At 33.0% G+C, this 16,158-nt stretch overlaps 1 protein-coding gene across 1 annotated transcript; it reads right to left on the minus strand.

The window, feature by feature from the left end:
* Positions 1-5,911: 5,911 nt before the first annotated feature.
* Positions 5,912-16,158, minus strand: LOC114712752 (uncharacterized). The gene is made up of 12 exons (XM_028897294.1): positions 13,045-16,158; positions 10,686-11,300; positions 9,929-10,604; positions 9,609-9,667; positions 8,924-8,998; positions 8,675-8,812; positions 8,126-8,260; positions 7,457-7,603; positions 7,270-7,365; positions 7,097-7,180; positions 6,874-6,987; positions 5,912-6,673 (listed from the first exon to the last, which is right to left on the minus strand). The coding sequence occupies exons 1-12, from the start codon at positions 16,156-16,158 to the stop codon at positions 5,912-5,914; spliced, it is 6,015 nt and encodes a 2,004-aa protein (XP_028753127.1).

Genomic DNA, 16,158 nt, shown 5'->3' on the forward strand with positions numbered 1-16,158 from the left:
TGTCAAGTAAGGATTTGAGGAATTCATCTCATTTTAGCCTTTAAACGATATAATCTGAGCTCCTTCAACTTTTCTTTTCTAGACATTTTAAGTTTTTTTTTCTTCTTCTTGCCTTTTGTCGTGGAATTATTATTATCAAGCGTCTTTGGCAGAGAGAACATTATAAAATCATTGTTTGTGTTCAACTCAAACGAGGCATTGCTTATGCATCTAGCTAGCAGCCAGCTCCTAAACATCCCCTTGATCTCTGAATATAAAGGAAATCTGATCTGAGAAAGACGGTAATGATGCCGCCGATCTTGAAAGATGCCTTGCCAAACTGTAGTTTATTGAATGCACAAATATATCATGAGTGGAAGACATGGAGCACAGGATTGCCCTTCGAGATGATGTGATAGTAGAACATTTTCAACTAGATAACAGAACCAGTACATGCTACCTCGGCAGAGAGAGAAAATAAGAATACCTGAAAATTATAGGAGTTGGGTGTAACTTCTGAAAAAAGAGAGGTATAAAGTGCAACTTGTTTATTAAAATAAACAGCTCAAGAGGAAAAAATCTGTGTTCAATTGAGATTCTTTAAACATAAACATACAAAATAAGAATAACTGAAAAGGTATAATACAGAACACAAAATACATACATAACGTACGACCCAACTTTGAATATAGTCTAGAACTATTTTTACATGTTTTTTTTAATAAACAATTAAATGACAATCTCCATCAATCAAAGCTTATGTTTAAGATGAGATCCCAACAGCAATGAGGTTTTCTTCCAATTGTCTACACAAAAAGACCACTTACAATTCACATTCTCTAGTTGTTGCTTTGCTTTTATTTGGTCTTTCACGGTGTGAGACCTCTCTTTCTTTACTGCTTCTAATTCCTTTAGGAATCCAACAGTGTCAGAAACACTCTTCTTCTTTTGCTCTTGAAGAGACAGCAGTTTGGTCTGGCACTCTTTGATTTCTTTTTCTTTGCTATACAATTCAGCCTGCAACTTAGAGATTTGCTCCTTCAACTCTACTTCCCTTGTTTGAGCCTCGACCTTAGAATTCTGAGTCCTGTGAATTTCAGATAAAAGAGTCATAGCTGCTTCTTTTCGTTGCGAACGCTGTCCAATCATTACATTCTCTTTTTGTTCAAGCTTGGTCGCTGTGTCAATGGTAGCAGAGGCTTGCTTAAAGGAAGATAGAATAGTTTGGATTTCTTGTTGCAAAGAGTGTATTGTAGCTTTAAGATCATCATTGGAACAAAGAGAGGACAAGCTGTTAAGAGTGTTCTCAAGGCAAAGTCTATTTTTTTCAGAGGCGGCTATATCATTCAGATCCATTTTCAACGAGGCTTCCAGGTCAACAAGAGCTTTAGTAACCTCGCTATTAACTTCATGAACAGAACCTTCCTCCATTACTTGGAATAATCTTATTAGATCATCATCCTCATGTTGGTTAGACACATATGGCATGTGGGTCTCTTCTTGAGTGACCTTAATTTCATCCTGAAGTGGACATGAATGGACAAATATTATCCTTACTAACAAATTAGTCCAGTAAGAAAAATAATATTTTTTGACATTTACGACTCTAATAAATACTCTTCTAGCCCTATTTATAAAGAGAGAAAGAAGGCTATTTTTTTGTCTTATTTATAAGTCACTTTATTAAATTTTTAACTTGAATGTGCTATTTCATCATTTATTTGAATATGAGTAAAGTTGAAATGTTATTACTTCTCCGGTCCTTAATATAGGACCTAATTGTTGAGTTGATTTTGGTCCTAAATATAAGATCTAGTTCTCATATTTATCAATTTTTTCTAAATTACCTCCATGGATACTCCCTTAACCATAATCAAGTAGAAAAGGAAGAGAGGGTACTAAGGAAGATGATTATAGTGTTTTAAAAAAAACATGTCATATCTCTTATAATTAACTAACTTACCTAACTTTCTTAATCTGATCAAATTAGTTAAATAGGTCTTATATTAAGGACTGGAGGAATATATTTTAATGAAGAGTTCATTCATTTTGAAGTTTTTCTTAATTTGTGTGAAATAAACTGGAAGTGTCTTATGAATAAGACCAGAGGAGTGAATGTACAGTTATAAATACTGATTCGGCAAAAATTTTACTACCAGCTCAAACAAAAGACATTATATCGGCAAAAAAAAAAAACAGTGCAAAAACTACAAACACACTTGTGCAGATTCTGTTTCAATGCTTGAAGTTGCTATTATATGGCAAAAAATAGAAGTTGCTGCTTGGAGGGATATAAATCACACAATAGGAAGAAAACAAAAAACAATTGGGCCAACATAGTCTGCATCATTCTAACTTTGCTTTTAATGGTACATACAAAAGTACACTCTTCTATATATTCCTGATAATTTAATGAGGAATAACCCAAGGTATTTTAATCGGAAAATATTGATTGATGGAGTATTCAAATTCATGACCCTTGCTAACTGAAAAAACTTATAAAAGTGCTAGACTTAGTGAACCACTGGTAAATTTAGATACCCTTCCAATTCTATTTGTTAGTCAAATTTAACATATTTTATTGTAATCAAGAAAAACTTTAAAAAAATATCATTAGTTCTATCTTAAAATTTAATAACTTTTTAATTTTATCCATATTTAATATATATATTTTTAAAAAGAATACAATCTCAGCACCATAATAAAAAAAATTATATATTTATATAAAAATTTAACAATGTAACTTATAAGTAGCACAAAAAAATTCTCTCAGTAACTTACAAATAAAACAATAGGAGTATTATTCATTTTCCGTTGCTATTAATATAAAATACTTTAATGAACTAGAATAAATAACAAGAAGATCAAGTCCGCACACACTAATTGAAGGATAGAATATGACGGGATATACAACACAAAATGGGAAAGGAAAAACGTAATTGGGCCAACAAATTTATTCATAACCGAGATGGTTTGCATCATCGTAACTTTGTTTTATTAACATAATTGTACGCATAAAAACACACTCTTCTATATATCCATGATAATCTAATATGGAATAATCCAAAGCATGTTAATTGGAAAATATTTATTGATGAAGTATACAAATTTATGACCGTTTCTAACAAAATAATAATAATAAATTTAAATACTCTTCTAATTATATTTATAAGTCATTAACTTCAGGAAAAATGCTAAAAAAGACCCTCAAATTTAAAAAATTGCAGATAAGGATCCGTTCACAAAAATTGTTGCCAAAACCTATACTATTATTGTCAAAACCCATAGTAATATTGTAACAGGTCCCTATTTTCAATTTTTCTATTTCAGCTTTTTTTTTTTGCGATTTTCCCTTAACTTTATCTTAAAATTTGATAATAACTTTTTAATTTTACCCCTATTATTTATATATTTTTTAAAAAAATCACAATCTCTGCAAAATAATTTTTTTAAAAAAAATTATTTACTCCTCCGGTCCTAAATATAAGACCTCTTTTATAATGTAAATTATACTACAAAAAAGGTCTTTATATTTAGGATCGGAGGAATATATCGTAAACTGAAAAGACATTGCCATTAATGTAAATGCTTTAACAAACTCAAATAAATAACAAGAAGATCAAGTCCAAACACGCGCGCGCACACATTAATTGAAGAAGTATCGTGGAATAAAATTACCTCTCTTTCAGAGATTTCTATGTCTTTCTGCAGCAATGCCATCGATGAGAGCCTCCTTTTGTCCTTTTCCTTTTTAATTGACTTTTTTTTTCTCTTTTGTTATTTAATTTGATGGTTTTTTATCTCAGAAAAACGAAACCAAAATTAAAGGAAGAATTTAAGAAGAAAGAAAAAGAGCAAGAAAAATATTTTGCAATGTTTGTGTATAGAGTATTTGAAAACAGAAGAAAGGCTGCAGAGCAATGACTAATAACAGGGATGAGAATAAACAAAGAAATGAAATACAAGGAAAATAGTCTTGCAAAAGAGTTTCCTTCAAAGGAAGGATCCAAATGGAGGGTGCAAACTGATTTGAAGAAGCAGAAAGTGTAAGGATCGATTGTGAGAATTGGCAACTAAATTTTGAATCGTGATGTATAGAACTCTTTAACTATATATATATATATATATAGAGAGAGAGAGAGAGAGAGAGAGTTGTGTCCAAGGGAATCTGTTGATGACTTGATATGTGGTTTATAGTTCCAGGACACCAATTTAGATTTGTTAAAAAGTATTACTTCATATATGGTTTAAGGGATCCTTGGCTTTTGATATATTAAAGGAAGGCATATCTTGTCCTTCAATAAACCATTTTTATTAGAAGGTAAAACGTAACGAATTTCTAAAAGATTTATATATCAGAGGGAGTACGAAATATAATTTGTGAATTTGTGGTGTACAAGTTTCAAAATTAAGTATTCAGGATATTTACTGAGACGCCATATATGGTTTAAGAATTTTTTTTTTTTTTTACGCTTCACCATAATTGCTAATTTCTATTGTAAAAAGCTTCTATTTATTAACCGATGTAGTTTGTTATGTTTAAATGTAGAAAAATAAAATAAAACTTTTTAGAATATTCTTTAACGGTGCTGAAAGTTTAGACTAAAATATATGTTTCAGAAATGGAGAGGAAATTCATATAATGAAGGCAAAACAGAAACTAGAAGTGATTGCATAGGTATGGGGGAAAATACTTCTACATCAAAAATAATAAAAAAATCCATCAATATTATATCATACATATACCATATAAAAAGTTGGCAAAAACCATTAAATAAAAAACCCGCAACAATACCAACCATGAACAATACTACTTATTTTTAGGCTCCGTGTCATGTACAAATCCACTTACATCATTATTGTTAAACAAAAATAAAAAAACATGATAAATATTATATATTCCTCCGATCTATGAAGACCAACTTAACTAATTTGATTAGATTAACAAAGTTAGGTAAGTCAGTTAATTATAATAAACATGATATGTTTTTTTTCCTAAAACACTATAATCATATTTCTCGATATTTTCCCTCACTCTCTTGCTTGATCATGATTGACGGAATATCAGTAGGAGTAATTTAGAAAAAAATGATAAATATGATATATATGTATTATATTTAGTATCAAAATCAGCTCAATAATTAAGTTCTGTATTAACGACCAAAGGAGCATCTTATTACATGTCTAGCCGAACATGATCCTTATGGTAACCAACATATAAAGCTGAACACCATAGTTTATATCTATACATATATATTTGAGATTTTATTAGGATACAGTTCGTGTAAATATGCAACAAATTTTAGTAAATACTGTGCAATTCCCGTATTATTTTCTACATATATATATATATATCATATTTCACTTTGTCACATGTATTTCTTTGTTACCTCACAAACCATGTGCTTAATAAATGATGTAATTGTGAGGGTCAACATAAGAAACCGTACCGCTCTAACAACGTAACTTATCCGAAATTGACGAGTGAAAAATTACTTTATAAACAAAAAAGGATTTGCAAAGATGAAACATGGTAGTCACATTTTTCATATTATAAAATGAAGTGAGATCATGTCTTAAAGATATTGAAAAAAATTGCACCAAGTAAACAAATAGAAGAACACCATTTTTTAACGTGAAAAACCCCTTCAATGTTAGAGATAAAAACCACGGTACTTAGTCCAGCAAATTTTTACTATAATTAATATTTCCAACAATAGGTCTCACACAACTCTCAACCCAAGCTAGCCCTGCTATTTATTTATTTATTTTGCGTTTTTCTTTGGATAACAACTCAACCGCTTATCACTATCAACATAGTGAAAATCACCACAATGATAATACAAAAAACATAGAATACATAAATAACAACCCAACGGGCTAGGACCTTTATTAATATTTTTTACGAAATTTAAATGAACGTCTTCAACATTCAGAGCTTCTGCTTAAGATGAATTCCCAACTGTGATGAGGTTTTTTTCAAATGGGCCTGGTAAGAAGACCAGCTAGAATGCACATTCTCTAGTTGGTGCTTTGCTTTTATTCGGTCTTCCACCATGCAAGACCTCTCTTTCTTCACTGCTTCCAACTCCTTTTTGAATTCAATGGTGTCTGAAACACATTTCTTCTTCTGCTCTTGAAGAGACGACAATTTGATCTCACACTCTGTGATTTCTTTTTCTTTGTTATACAATTGAGCCTGCAACTTAGAGATTTGCTCCTTCAACTCTGCTTCCCTTGTTTGAGCCTCAACCATCGAATTTTGAGTCTTGTGAATTTCAGATAGAAGAGTCATGGCTGCTTCTTTTCGATGTGAACGTTGTTCAATCATTACCTTCTCTTTTTGTTCAAGGTTGGTCACTGTCTCAATGGTAGCATAGGCTTGCCTGAAAGAAGATAGAATAGTTGGGATTTCTTGTTGTAAAGAGTGTACTTTAGCTTTGAGATTAACATCAGAACAGTGAGAGGACAAGGTGTGGAGAGCATTTTGAAGGCAAAGTCTGCTTTCTTCAAAGCTAGCTATTTCATTGAGATCCATCTTCAATGAGGCTTCCAAATCAGCAAGAGCCTTGGTCACCTCACTATCATCTTCATGAGCAGCATCTTCCTCCATTGTTTGGAATGATCTCATTAGATCATCATCTTCAAGTCGTTTAGGCATGCAAGTCTCTACTTGGATGGCCTTAATTTCATCCTGAAGTGGATAAGAGTGAACAAATATTATTCTTACTAATACAATTCAATAAACAATGTGACATTTATTCCCTAAAACATATAGGATTCTAATAAATAAAAGTCGAGTTATATATAGTAATCAACACAAAACTTATTTGTTAATTATTTTAAAAGAAAAACATTACACCCAAAAAACAGTGCGGTAAACTATAAACATACTTGTGTAGATTCAGTAATGTAAATATCTAAATGGTCTGATTGTGAGCTCTCAGCTTTTGATTCAATACTTGAAGTTGTTATTTGAGGCTTCTTGGGAGTAGAGATTGAAGGGATCTAAAACCAGAAAAATAGAAAAATTAATATCAACGTAAGTTAGTAAAGTACCAATAGTGAGGGGGGAAAAAAAATCAAATGAGGGTAAATGAGAAGAGTAATTATTTACCAATGGAGAGCTTGTTTCGATACTAGTTGATGGAATTGCATTTGCAATTTTATTTGACGTTTCTCCAACACTTGCTACAATATTCTGCACAGCGTTGAATTACATCAGTTTCTTGTTTTTGTGACAATATAACATTAGAAAACATATAATCTTTTTGTAGATTGTTAATTAACCTTTTGTGAATCACCAAGAGGCATAGTATGTTCTTTTAGTGCTTGTTGATCAAGTGTGATTCTCTGGCCCTCGCCCACAATGCTGTCCTTATTATCCTAAATGAACATAAATACGCAAGAAGCACCATAAAATTGTGTCATCTACCATAAATTCAACTTATATATCAGGGAAGGACTATATTCTTACTTGTGGATACTCATTTTTTGAAGGAACAACAAATGCTGTTGACGATGGCTTGCTTGATTCTGGATTCATTATTTGATTTGTTCTAAGAGCTTCATCTAATTTAGAACCTTCTTGAGATGTTGGCTTCAACCTTTCCTTTATAATTTGCTGCATAGAACAAAGAAGTAATTTATCTTGCAGTGAGTTAGTTCTATAGCGCCATTATCTCTTCATCAACAATATTCTGCACTAGGTAAATAAATTTATAATATATACACACGTGAAGGCGTTGTTGTCGGTGGTATGTCAGAAATAGGAACTTGTTTAACAGTTTCATTTGCTGTTGCTTTGGTACACCTTGAACTTACAATATGTTAATGGAGAGAAGTACTATTGGATGTTTGTGCAAGCCTATTTCATTTATGTGGAATTCATAATGCATGTGTTTTCAAGATGTTAAAATCTAACATTAATCACTCAAAACAATGCAATAAAGTATAATCACTCAAAACAATGCAATAAGGTATAGACTTGCTTCAGAAGATGCTATATTGGAGGAAAGTTCAGATGGTTTTGCTTGTGGATCTTTAGAATGCAGATGAAATCCTCTCTCACACTACATGAAAACATTTATCTGTGATTGTTCAGAAGGATACGTTTGTTTTGTATTGTAAAATATGATAATCATACTTTTGGAGATTCAATTTGTGAAGAAGCAGAAAATGGTGCGGGTTTGTTGGTTTGCTCTGAATCCTTGACTTCATCAGCTTTTGCAGCTTCCTCTGATTTTGGACTTTCTTCACTTGCCTCTGTTATTTCCTTAATCTGCAACATAGGATATCACAAAGAAATTAAAAAGTTCTGGATTTAATTTAATGACATTGTGCAAAAATTTGGAAGCAATCAAGAATGCTTCGATATTCTGCACAGCGTTACATCGAATAACACTGGCTTCCATAATAGCTGTTGTCGCTGGTATATCACAAGTATGAACTCGTTTAACAATTTCATTTTCTACTGCTTTGGTACTGCATGAGCTTACAATATGTCTGATGTTGATGTAAGACTATCTTATTTTAGGAAAATGTAAAATATGATGAGTTTATAATGTGTGTCTCCAAGCTGCTTTAAAGTCTAACATGACTCACAAAAAATATGCAATAAAGTATAAACTTACTTGATAAGATGTGTTGGAGGAAAACTCAAACGGTTTTGTATTGTAAAATATGATAATCTTACTCGTGGAGATTCAATTTGTGAAGGAGCAGAAAATGGTGCGCGTTTGCTGGTTTGTCCTGAATACTTGGTTTCATCAGCTTTTGTAGCTTCCTCTGGTTTTGGACTGTCTTCGTAACTTGCCTGTGTTATTTCTTCGATCTATAACATATAAGAGACCGCAAAGAAATTAAAAAGTTCTGGATTTAATTTAATGATATTGAACCAACATTTGGAAGAAACCAAGATTATAGGAAAATATAGTATACATACATTTGATGAACCATTGGTTTGTTCTGCCGCTGGTCGGTCTCTCTTTAGAAGCTTCTTTGCTGCTTCTCTTGCCCTCTGGAAAATAATTGAACATATCCGTGAATATGGTTAGATGGTATATTAGATGAGATGTTTTTTAAATACTTCTTTTTTTAAAAAAAAAAATCAACCTTAAGCTTCAATTAATAAAATTAATCACAGAGCTAGGTGCTGAAAAAGGTATACTAATTTCACTTAAAATGATGCAATTCAACTTATAAACATGTTGGCAACCAAAAAAAAAAAAACTTATAAACATGAAAGTTTGATTTGTAAACATAACTTGTTATATTTAATTATAAAAGATAAATTTTTTTGAGACTTTTATATATTTAATTTTCTTAATGAGAGTTATAAGTAATTTTTTAAATCTAAAATAGGGTTTATTTTGCCATTCTACGGGTTGAATGGAATGACCAGTTGTTCATTCAATTTTTTTTTATTAGAATTGATTAAAAATATATTAAAAAAAAATCTCCTGGACAATGCAGGGTGAATTTCAAAATTTAATAAAACATTTAAATTTTAAAGTGAAAACAAAATGGAGTAATGATGGGCCATTGGGTCAAGAACAAGAGGCCCATTAAGTTTATTTAAGTTTGGCATGCATTGTTCATTGTTTATTTAAGTTTATTTTGGTACTTACATCAAGAAGCTGTTCAAAAAGATCATCTTCATCCATGCTGCCCTCTTTGCTCTGAGATTCTGTGAACCATTCCATATATGCTAACCAAACAAAGCAATTACAAATATATATTATAATGAGAAAAATCATTGCAAGGATGTATATAGCAATTGTAAAAAATAAATTAATTCCTTCGGATGCTTACTGTCTAGGACCTCATTATGAGTCGAAGTTAAAGAGATATTGGGACAATTCCGCACACGACGGCATATTGAGAAAAATCATAGCAAGTATATAGCAATTATGTTAAATAATTAATTAATTCTTTCCGATGTGCTTACTATCAAAGGACTCAGAATTATCAGTTGAAGTTAAAGAAAGCTTGGGACAATCCTCTACTTGACGATATATCACAGTCTGGAAATCAATTGCAGGGCAGATGGTATGAAGTTTTGGTAGATCTTCAAGGAGTATCATAAATAGCTTTGGGAACACATGGTTGATGTGCAACTCTTGTGTTGCACCCTTCTCCCCTCCAAATACTTGCTCCAGCTCTGGGGCATCTGTTATAAGCAACATCGAGAGTTGTGGAAAGCTACAACATGTGGAGACAGAGAATAGGCATTTCAACCTCTTGCAGTCTTCCACCACAATCCAGTGGAGATTTGGGAAACAACATTCTTCATCATCCTCAATGAAGCGCTCTAGCTGTTCACAATCTGATACCTGTAGGTGTCTCAAACATGGCAGGCTTCTCGAGATAGACGCAGGCAAGACAAATCTTAGCTGACGGCATGCATCTATTTTTAGCTTGAAAAGATTTTGAAAGCTCAGTTGAAGATTTTTTGGTCCCACACATATGTTTCTTAACCCATCCAAGTCTTCCAAACTCAGGGTTTTCAAGGTTGAATTCACAGGACTTGCAATCTGAAGTCTTTCAAGATCGTAAATCGTTTCCACCATGTCCAAGGATGCCAAAGAAAGATGTCTCAGATTGCACAAGCGCATCCCGATTACCTGCATCGTATCATGTTATTATCAAAGAGCAAAGCAATAAATCAATAATCATAAACTGACTGTTGAAAAATAATTAATTACCTTTTTCCTTGAGACTTGTTCTTGTCTTTCATGCCTCTCCACTGATACATCTATAACAGAGTCTATAGGAAGTTTCTGACATTTATTCAAAGTGATGCCTTCTAGAGATGATGCTGCCACATCATAGTTTTCAGGGCACATACTCACCATCTTTGGCACTATTTTAAGGCTTAGTTTCTTGAGAGCTGGGAGATGAATCTCACAATTCTGCTTTTGTTGACGTGACTTATCATCACCACAAGATTTTCCAAACAGATATTTCAACTCTCCAGCCCACCCGATATCCACAGATTCCAAGAGCACAAGGTTTGTACAACGTGAAGCTGGAAATAGAGATTCCAACTTGTCACATGAACCTATTTCAATGGTGCGTAAGTTGGGAAAGAAAATTTGGCCATTCATATGATCATGACCATCTACCTCCTCCATTACTATATGCTCCAGTTCATCACACCTCCGGACTGTCAATTTTTCTAGCAGTGACATTGATGAGGCAACGGATACGGAAAATAGTGACCTTAAGTTTGAAATGCGTCCAATATTCATCTTTCTCAAATAGCGTGGGTATAACGGTGGTGTAAAAATTCCATGAGCTCTATTGCCAACATATTTATTCTGCATTCCAAACAAATATATCAATTCATCTTTAACAAATTACAAATGTGTATATTAAATTGCAGCTTTTTTGTTTGTCTCCTTAGAGTAGTAGCACCATAAAAGAACGGATGCAAAAGCGGGAGCGGATAGACATTTTATTTCAATTTTTCAAAATAAATAAGGATAATCAAAGATTTTTTTTTCCACATCTCATCTAACTTAATCTTCAATACTGAGTCCAAAAAAAAATCTTCAATACGTCTCAGCTACTATATTAGAAAATTATTACGAATTTAATTTCCAACCTCCTTTTTCTTTTTTGCCAACAATTTCCAACCTTCTAAATTCTTCTCAATCAATTAATTAATAAACAATGAAGCAAGATTTAAAAATGGTTAGTTGTTAAAAATTTCAGTGTTAATGTAATGTGAAAAAAAATTTATGGATGCCCTGTACCCTGCAGCATATAGGTGGAGAAATTTTCTCCGCAAACAAAATAAATTATCCATTTAATAGATATGAACCGTGAGGTTATAGAAAAGTTGTATAAATTGAAGTATGATTAAAAAAACAGAGACAGATACCACAGCAACATATATTTCATATAAATTATTCTACAAAACATAATAAAAAAACCATGAGGTTCATGCCATTTTCACACGAACACCATCCGTCTTCATCTTCAGTTGATCCCAACGAAAAAAAAAAAATCTTAATTACAATATCTCTGGTCCAAGTTTCAACAGTAAAGCGGGGGGGGGGGGAGGATGTAATACCCTCAACAAATGAAATTAAACCTGCCAAAATATTCTTTCCTCATGAAAAAAAAAAAAAGGGGCATCAAGAAAACCCTCTTTATATTATAAACCTATTTGTCAGTTAACAAAACCAAAACTTGTGGCACAAAAACCACGAAATTGGCTTCTCTCCTTTACCCTTACTCTGTTTTTCCTCTTTTTCCCATTCTCATCACCATTCATTATGATTTTAACCATTCAGATTTAATGTCTCATAAAATTATTATTATAATTGTATATGAAAATATGCAGTTCATAATTGTAAACTGTTATTAAAACATTTTATTTTTTTTCACTTAAGTTGTTAACTGTTTATATCAAATTTTAACAAAATGTTCAAATTAAATTTTAATGGTTTAAATTTATTTCTATATTTTGATATAAAATTTTATGAACAAATAGAAATGAATTTAAGTGGGTCTTGCTGGTGGTGTGTCGAAAGTGGCTCTTTTGCAACACCTAAAAATTTTAGTGATATTATTGACTAGGATTTTTTTGAAAGAGAACTCTATATATTTAGTCTAAAGTACAAAATGGGATTTCCGGAAAGAAGACAATGACCCCTCATTTCATCAGCGAGAAGTACTTGATAAATTTTTATATATAAAAGTACTAATACTCTGTAAAATTTGTACGTACAAAGTACCAATAAAATTTTAATGGATGAATTTTCCTAATTTTTCTTTTAAATCAAATGAAAAGATAAGAATCTGGGGAGGTTAATTTTAAATATAAAAAATGCTATATAGAGGCTCTCTGTAAATGACTCAAATGTTAGGCCTTTTTAAAATATTTTACGCTAAACATTATAGCCAATTTGATCAACACAATTTTTGAAAGTATAATGGGTGATTGCTTATTCTAATATTTCTTTTTTTCAAATGAACACTACTCAATTAATTCTCATTGCAAAGAAACATATGTAGCATCAATAAAAACTGCAAGGGAGGAACATATGTATGTACCTGTGAAGTAGTATGGTTCAGCTGAGTTGTGGAAATACATGACGCATCATTGTTTGCAGTTTCTGATTTTGGCAGAAAACAACATAAAGGACCCCAAGAAACATAGCTACTTGGACTCTTGTCTTTGTCCTTTGACCCCTCACTCGTATTTGCTACGGATTTTTCTGGGAGATAACATTCTTGATATATGTTGACAAATGATGGAACATCTCCAATAGACATCACTTTCAAACTAGGGAGTGCGTTTTCTTTTTGCATTTGATGCAACCCTCCCTCTTTTGAATATTGCCCAAACATGTATTTTAGCTTCTTACACGAGAAAATCTCCACACCTTCCAATAGAGAAAGGTCTTCGCAAAAACAAGTTGGCAAAATGAATTCCAATTCGTCACAACTATCAACATTGAGTAGTTTCAATTTTGGGAACATTGAGTCATGACTTCTTATTGGATTAGGATCCTTATCATCCACTTCTTTTGCTGTTGACGATCCCTCATCACTTATTATGTATTTCAACTCAAAACATCGAGCTATCTTCAACGTCTCTAGGTTCTCTAGACTTTGAGCAGTGGATGGATGAAAAAGACAAGTCATTGAACAACCGTTTATTTCAATGAACTTAAGGTTACCCAGCTCTAGCTTCCCTTTAAATAATGTGCTTTCCAACCACTGACATCGAGTTAACTCGAGCTTCTCTAGTTGCTTGAGAAAACCATCAGGATACCGTCCACAACATATTTCTGTCAAACCCACTTCATCAAGTTGCAGTTCAGCTAACTTGGATAAGATACTCACTCCAGATTTAAGTTGAGGATTCTCTGTATAGATCAAACACTTCATCTTATACCATTCCTTCAAAGAAAGCTTGATTAAATCTTTCATGGCTCCATCATCTTCAATTGAAACAACGTCAGGAATAAGATTGCTCCAGCTTGCTTCATTATTTATTTCTAGCTCCAGAATCTCTGCTATCGCCGCCAAGGATTTAATAACTTCATCGGAGAAGATTGTTTGCAACCTGGCTGGCTTGAAACATTTTTTTATTGAAGCATCCAGCTGAGAAGAATCAAACTCAGAGAAATCACTGCCATCTATATGGAATGTTCGATAATTAGGAGGGGTTGTAATTTGAGGAACCTTTCTGCTCCAAGGAATATGATCATCATTTGAAACATAGTACAATTCTTCCAATTTTGAGCATCTTGCAATCACTTCAAATGGATTGCTCTTTTGAAGCGAACAACGTATCAAGCTTAGAAATCTCAACTTATCTAGCTCATGAATTCCATTTGGTAATTCTGTAATTGAGCAATTAGTCAATTCCAAAGACTCAAGTTTTTCTAAGTTGCTCATCAACACTGATATGTCATCCAACTCCAAATTTGTGAGAGATAGTGTTCGGATATGATTTAATGATTGAATTGATTTTGGTAGCGATTGAGCTGGAGTTCTACCAAACTCAATTTTTGAATTCAAAAGCAGAACTCTAAGGCTCTTCATCGCTCCAAAGATTGTATTTGGAACTTCCAAAGAACCATTTGTATTTATCCATACAAAGAGAACCTCGACTTTGCTATCATCAGAACAATTAGGAAAGCCACTTATGATCCAAGATGAGTACATCACATTCTCCTTCAATTTTGTCTTAGAATCCATGATCACTTGAATTTTTTCATTGTCTATCTTTTCCAAGGCCATTTCGCGGATGACGTCATGCATCCTTACATATACTTCACCAGTCTTTAACAATAAAGAAGAATTTATGAGTGCATTTTCAATACCATCAGCATGACTTCTTGCTATGTAGTATTGGTCACCTTCTCCAAAAAGCCCTAAACCTATAGCAATTCTGCTTAAAAGCTCTAAGGGTATTTCATAAGCTTTTGGGAAGATAGAACACAACAGGAAGAGAATTTTGGCTTCTTTATCTTTTAGATGATCATAGCTAAGTCTCAGAGAATTATAAATCTTTCTTTTATCCTTATCAACAATACCATGCCTTGAAGGCATGGGGTTTTTCAATGCAATCAAAGCTGCCTGCCATTGTTGTAGAGACGGGCTTTTTAAGGCCTTTGCCACTGCTACAATCACAATTGGCAATCCTCCACACTCATTCACAATATCTTGTGCTAACTTTTTCAAATCGCCAGGACAATCATTTCCCCTTATAGTAGTATGAGATAAGAAAAGATTCAATGCATCATCCATAGGCAAGACATCTAATTGAATTGTCTTTTGGCATCCCATTTTGTTGCAAACAATCAAAGAACGTGTAGTTAGCAGAACACAGCAATAACCCTTGATATGAAAGCCAGGTTGAATCCCCATGTTCTTAAGATCGAGTTCTTCCCATACGTCATCAAGTATTATGAGCACCTTTCCAACATGAGCAATCCTGGTCCATATTTGTTGCGCAGGACTCATTGGCATCTCTTCCTCTAATTGCAACTCTAATTTCTTTGCAATATCATCTCGAATCCTTTTTTCATCCACAGGGGTAGACACAGTAATGAAGATGACTTTATCAAAGAGTTTTGATTTTTCAACTTGTCTCCCAACTTCTATTGCCATTGTGGACTTCCCTGTTCCTCCTAGTCCTTGCAATCCTATCATGCAGTTATTCTCATGTTCTAATTCCTTTCTGAGTTCCTCAAACTTTTCTTTTCTACTCTCAAAGGGCATGAACTCTTGTGAATGGAATTCCATGCCTGGCACTCCAGCAGCACGTGCTACTTCTTTAGGAAATTCTTTAAATTCAGTGATCATTTTTGGTATCCACTCTTTCATCAGTTTTTCCAACTCCTTGGCTTGTGCAATTTGTGAGCAGCAATTTGTACACAAGCCAAAGCATTTGGCTGGTTTAGTGTCTTGCTGTAAAAGTTCATTGGCACTTTTAAGCCAGTGTTCAACTATAGGGTCAACTTGAGTCTTATTTTTTTTCTTGGCTTCGTCTATCCTTAGCTCTACACTTTTCACTATAGCTAACAACTCTTCTTGCTCCCTTTTGAAGTCTTGAACAAAACTCTTGTGTTTACGCTGATACTGAAGTTCCTCCCATGTTTTACGTAGCAAGTCTGGGATGATTGTTGTTGCAACACCGGTACAGATATCCAT

The sequence above is a fragment of the Neltuma alba genome, unplaced genomic scaffold, assembly GCF_004799145.2.
Source record: "Neltuma alba isolate B1F8T4 unplaced genomic scaffold, ASM479914v2 tig00011396_pilon, whole genome shotgun sequence".
NCBI classification, from domain to species: Eukaryota; Viridiplantae; Streptophyta; class Magnoliopsida; order Fabales; family Fabaceae; genus Neltuma; species Neltuma alba.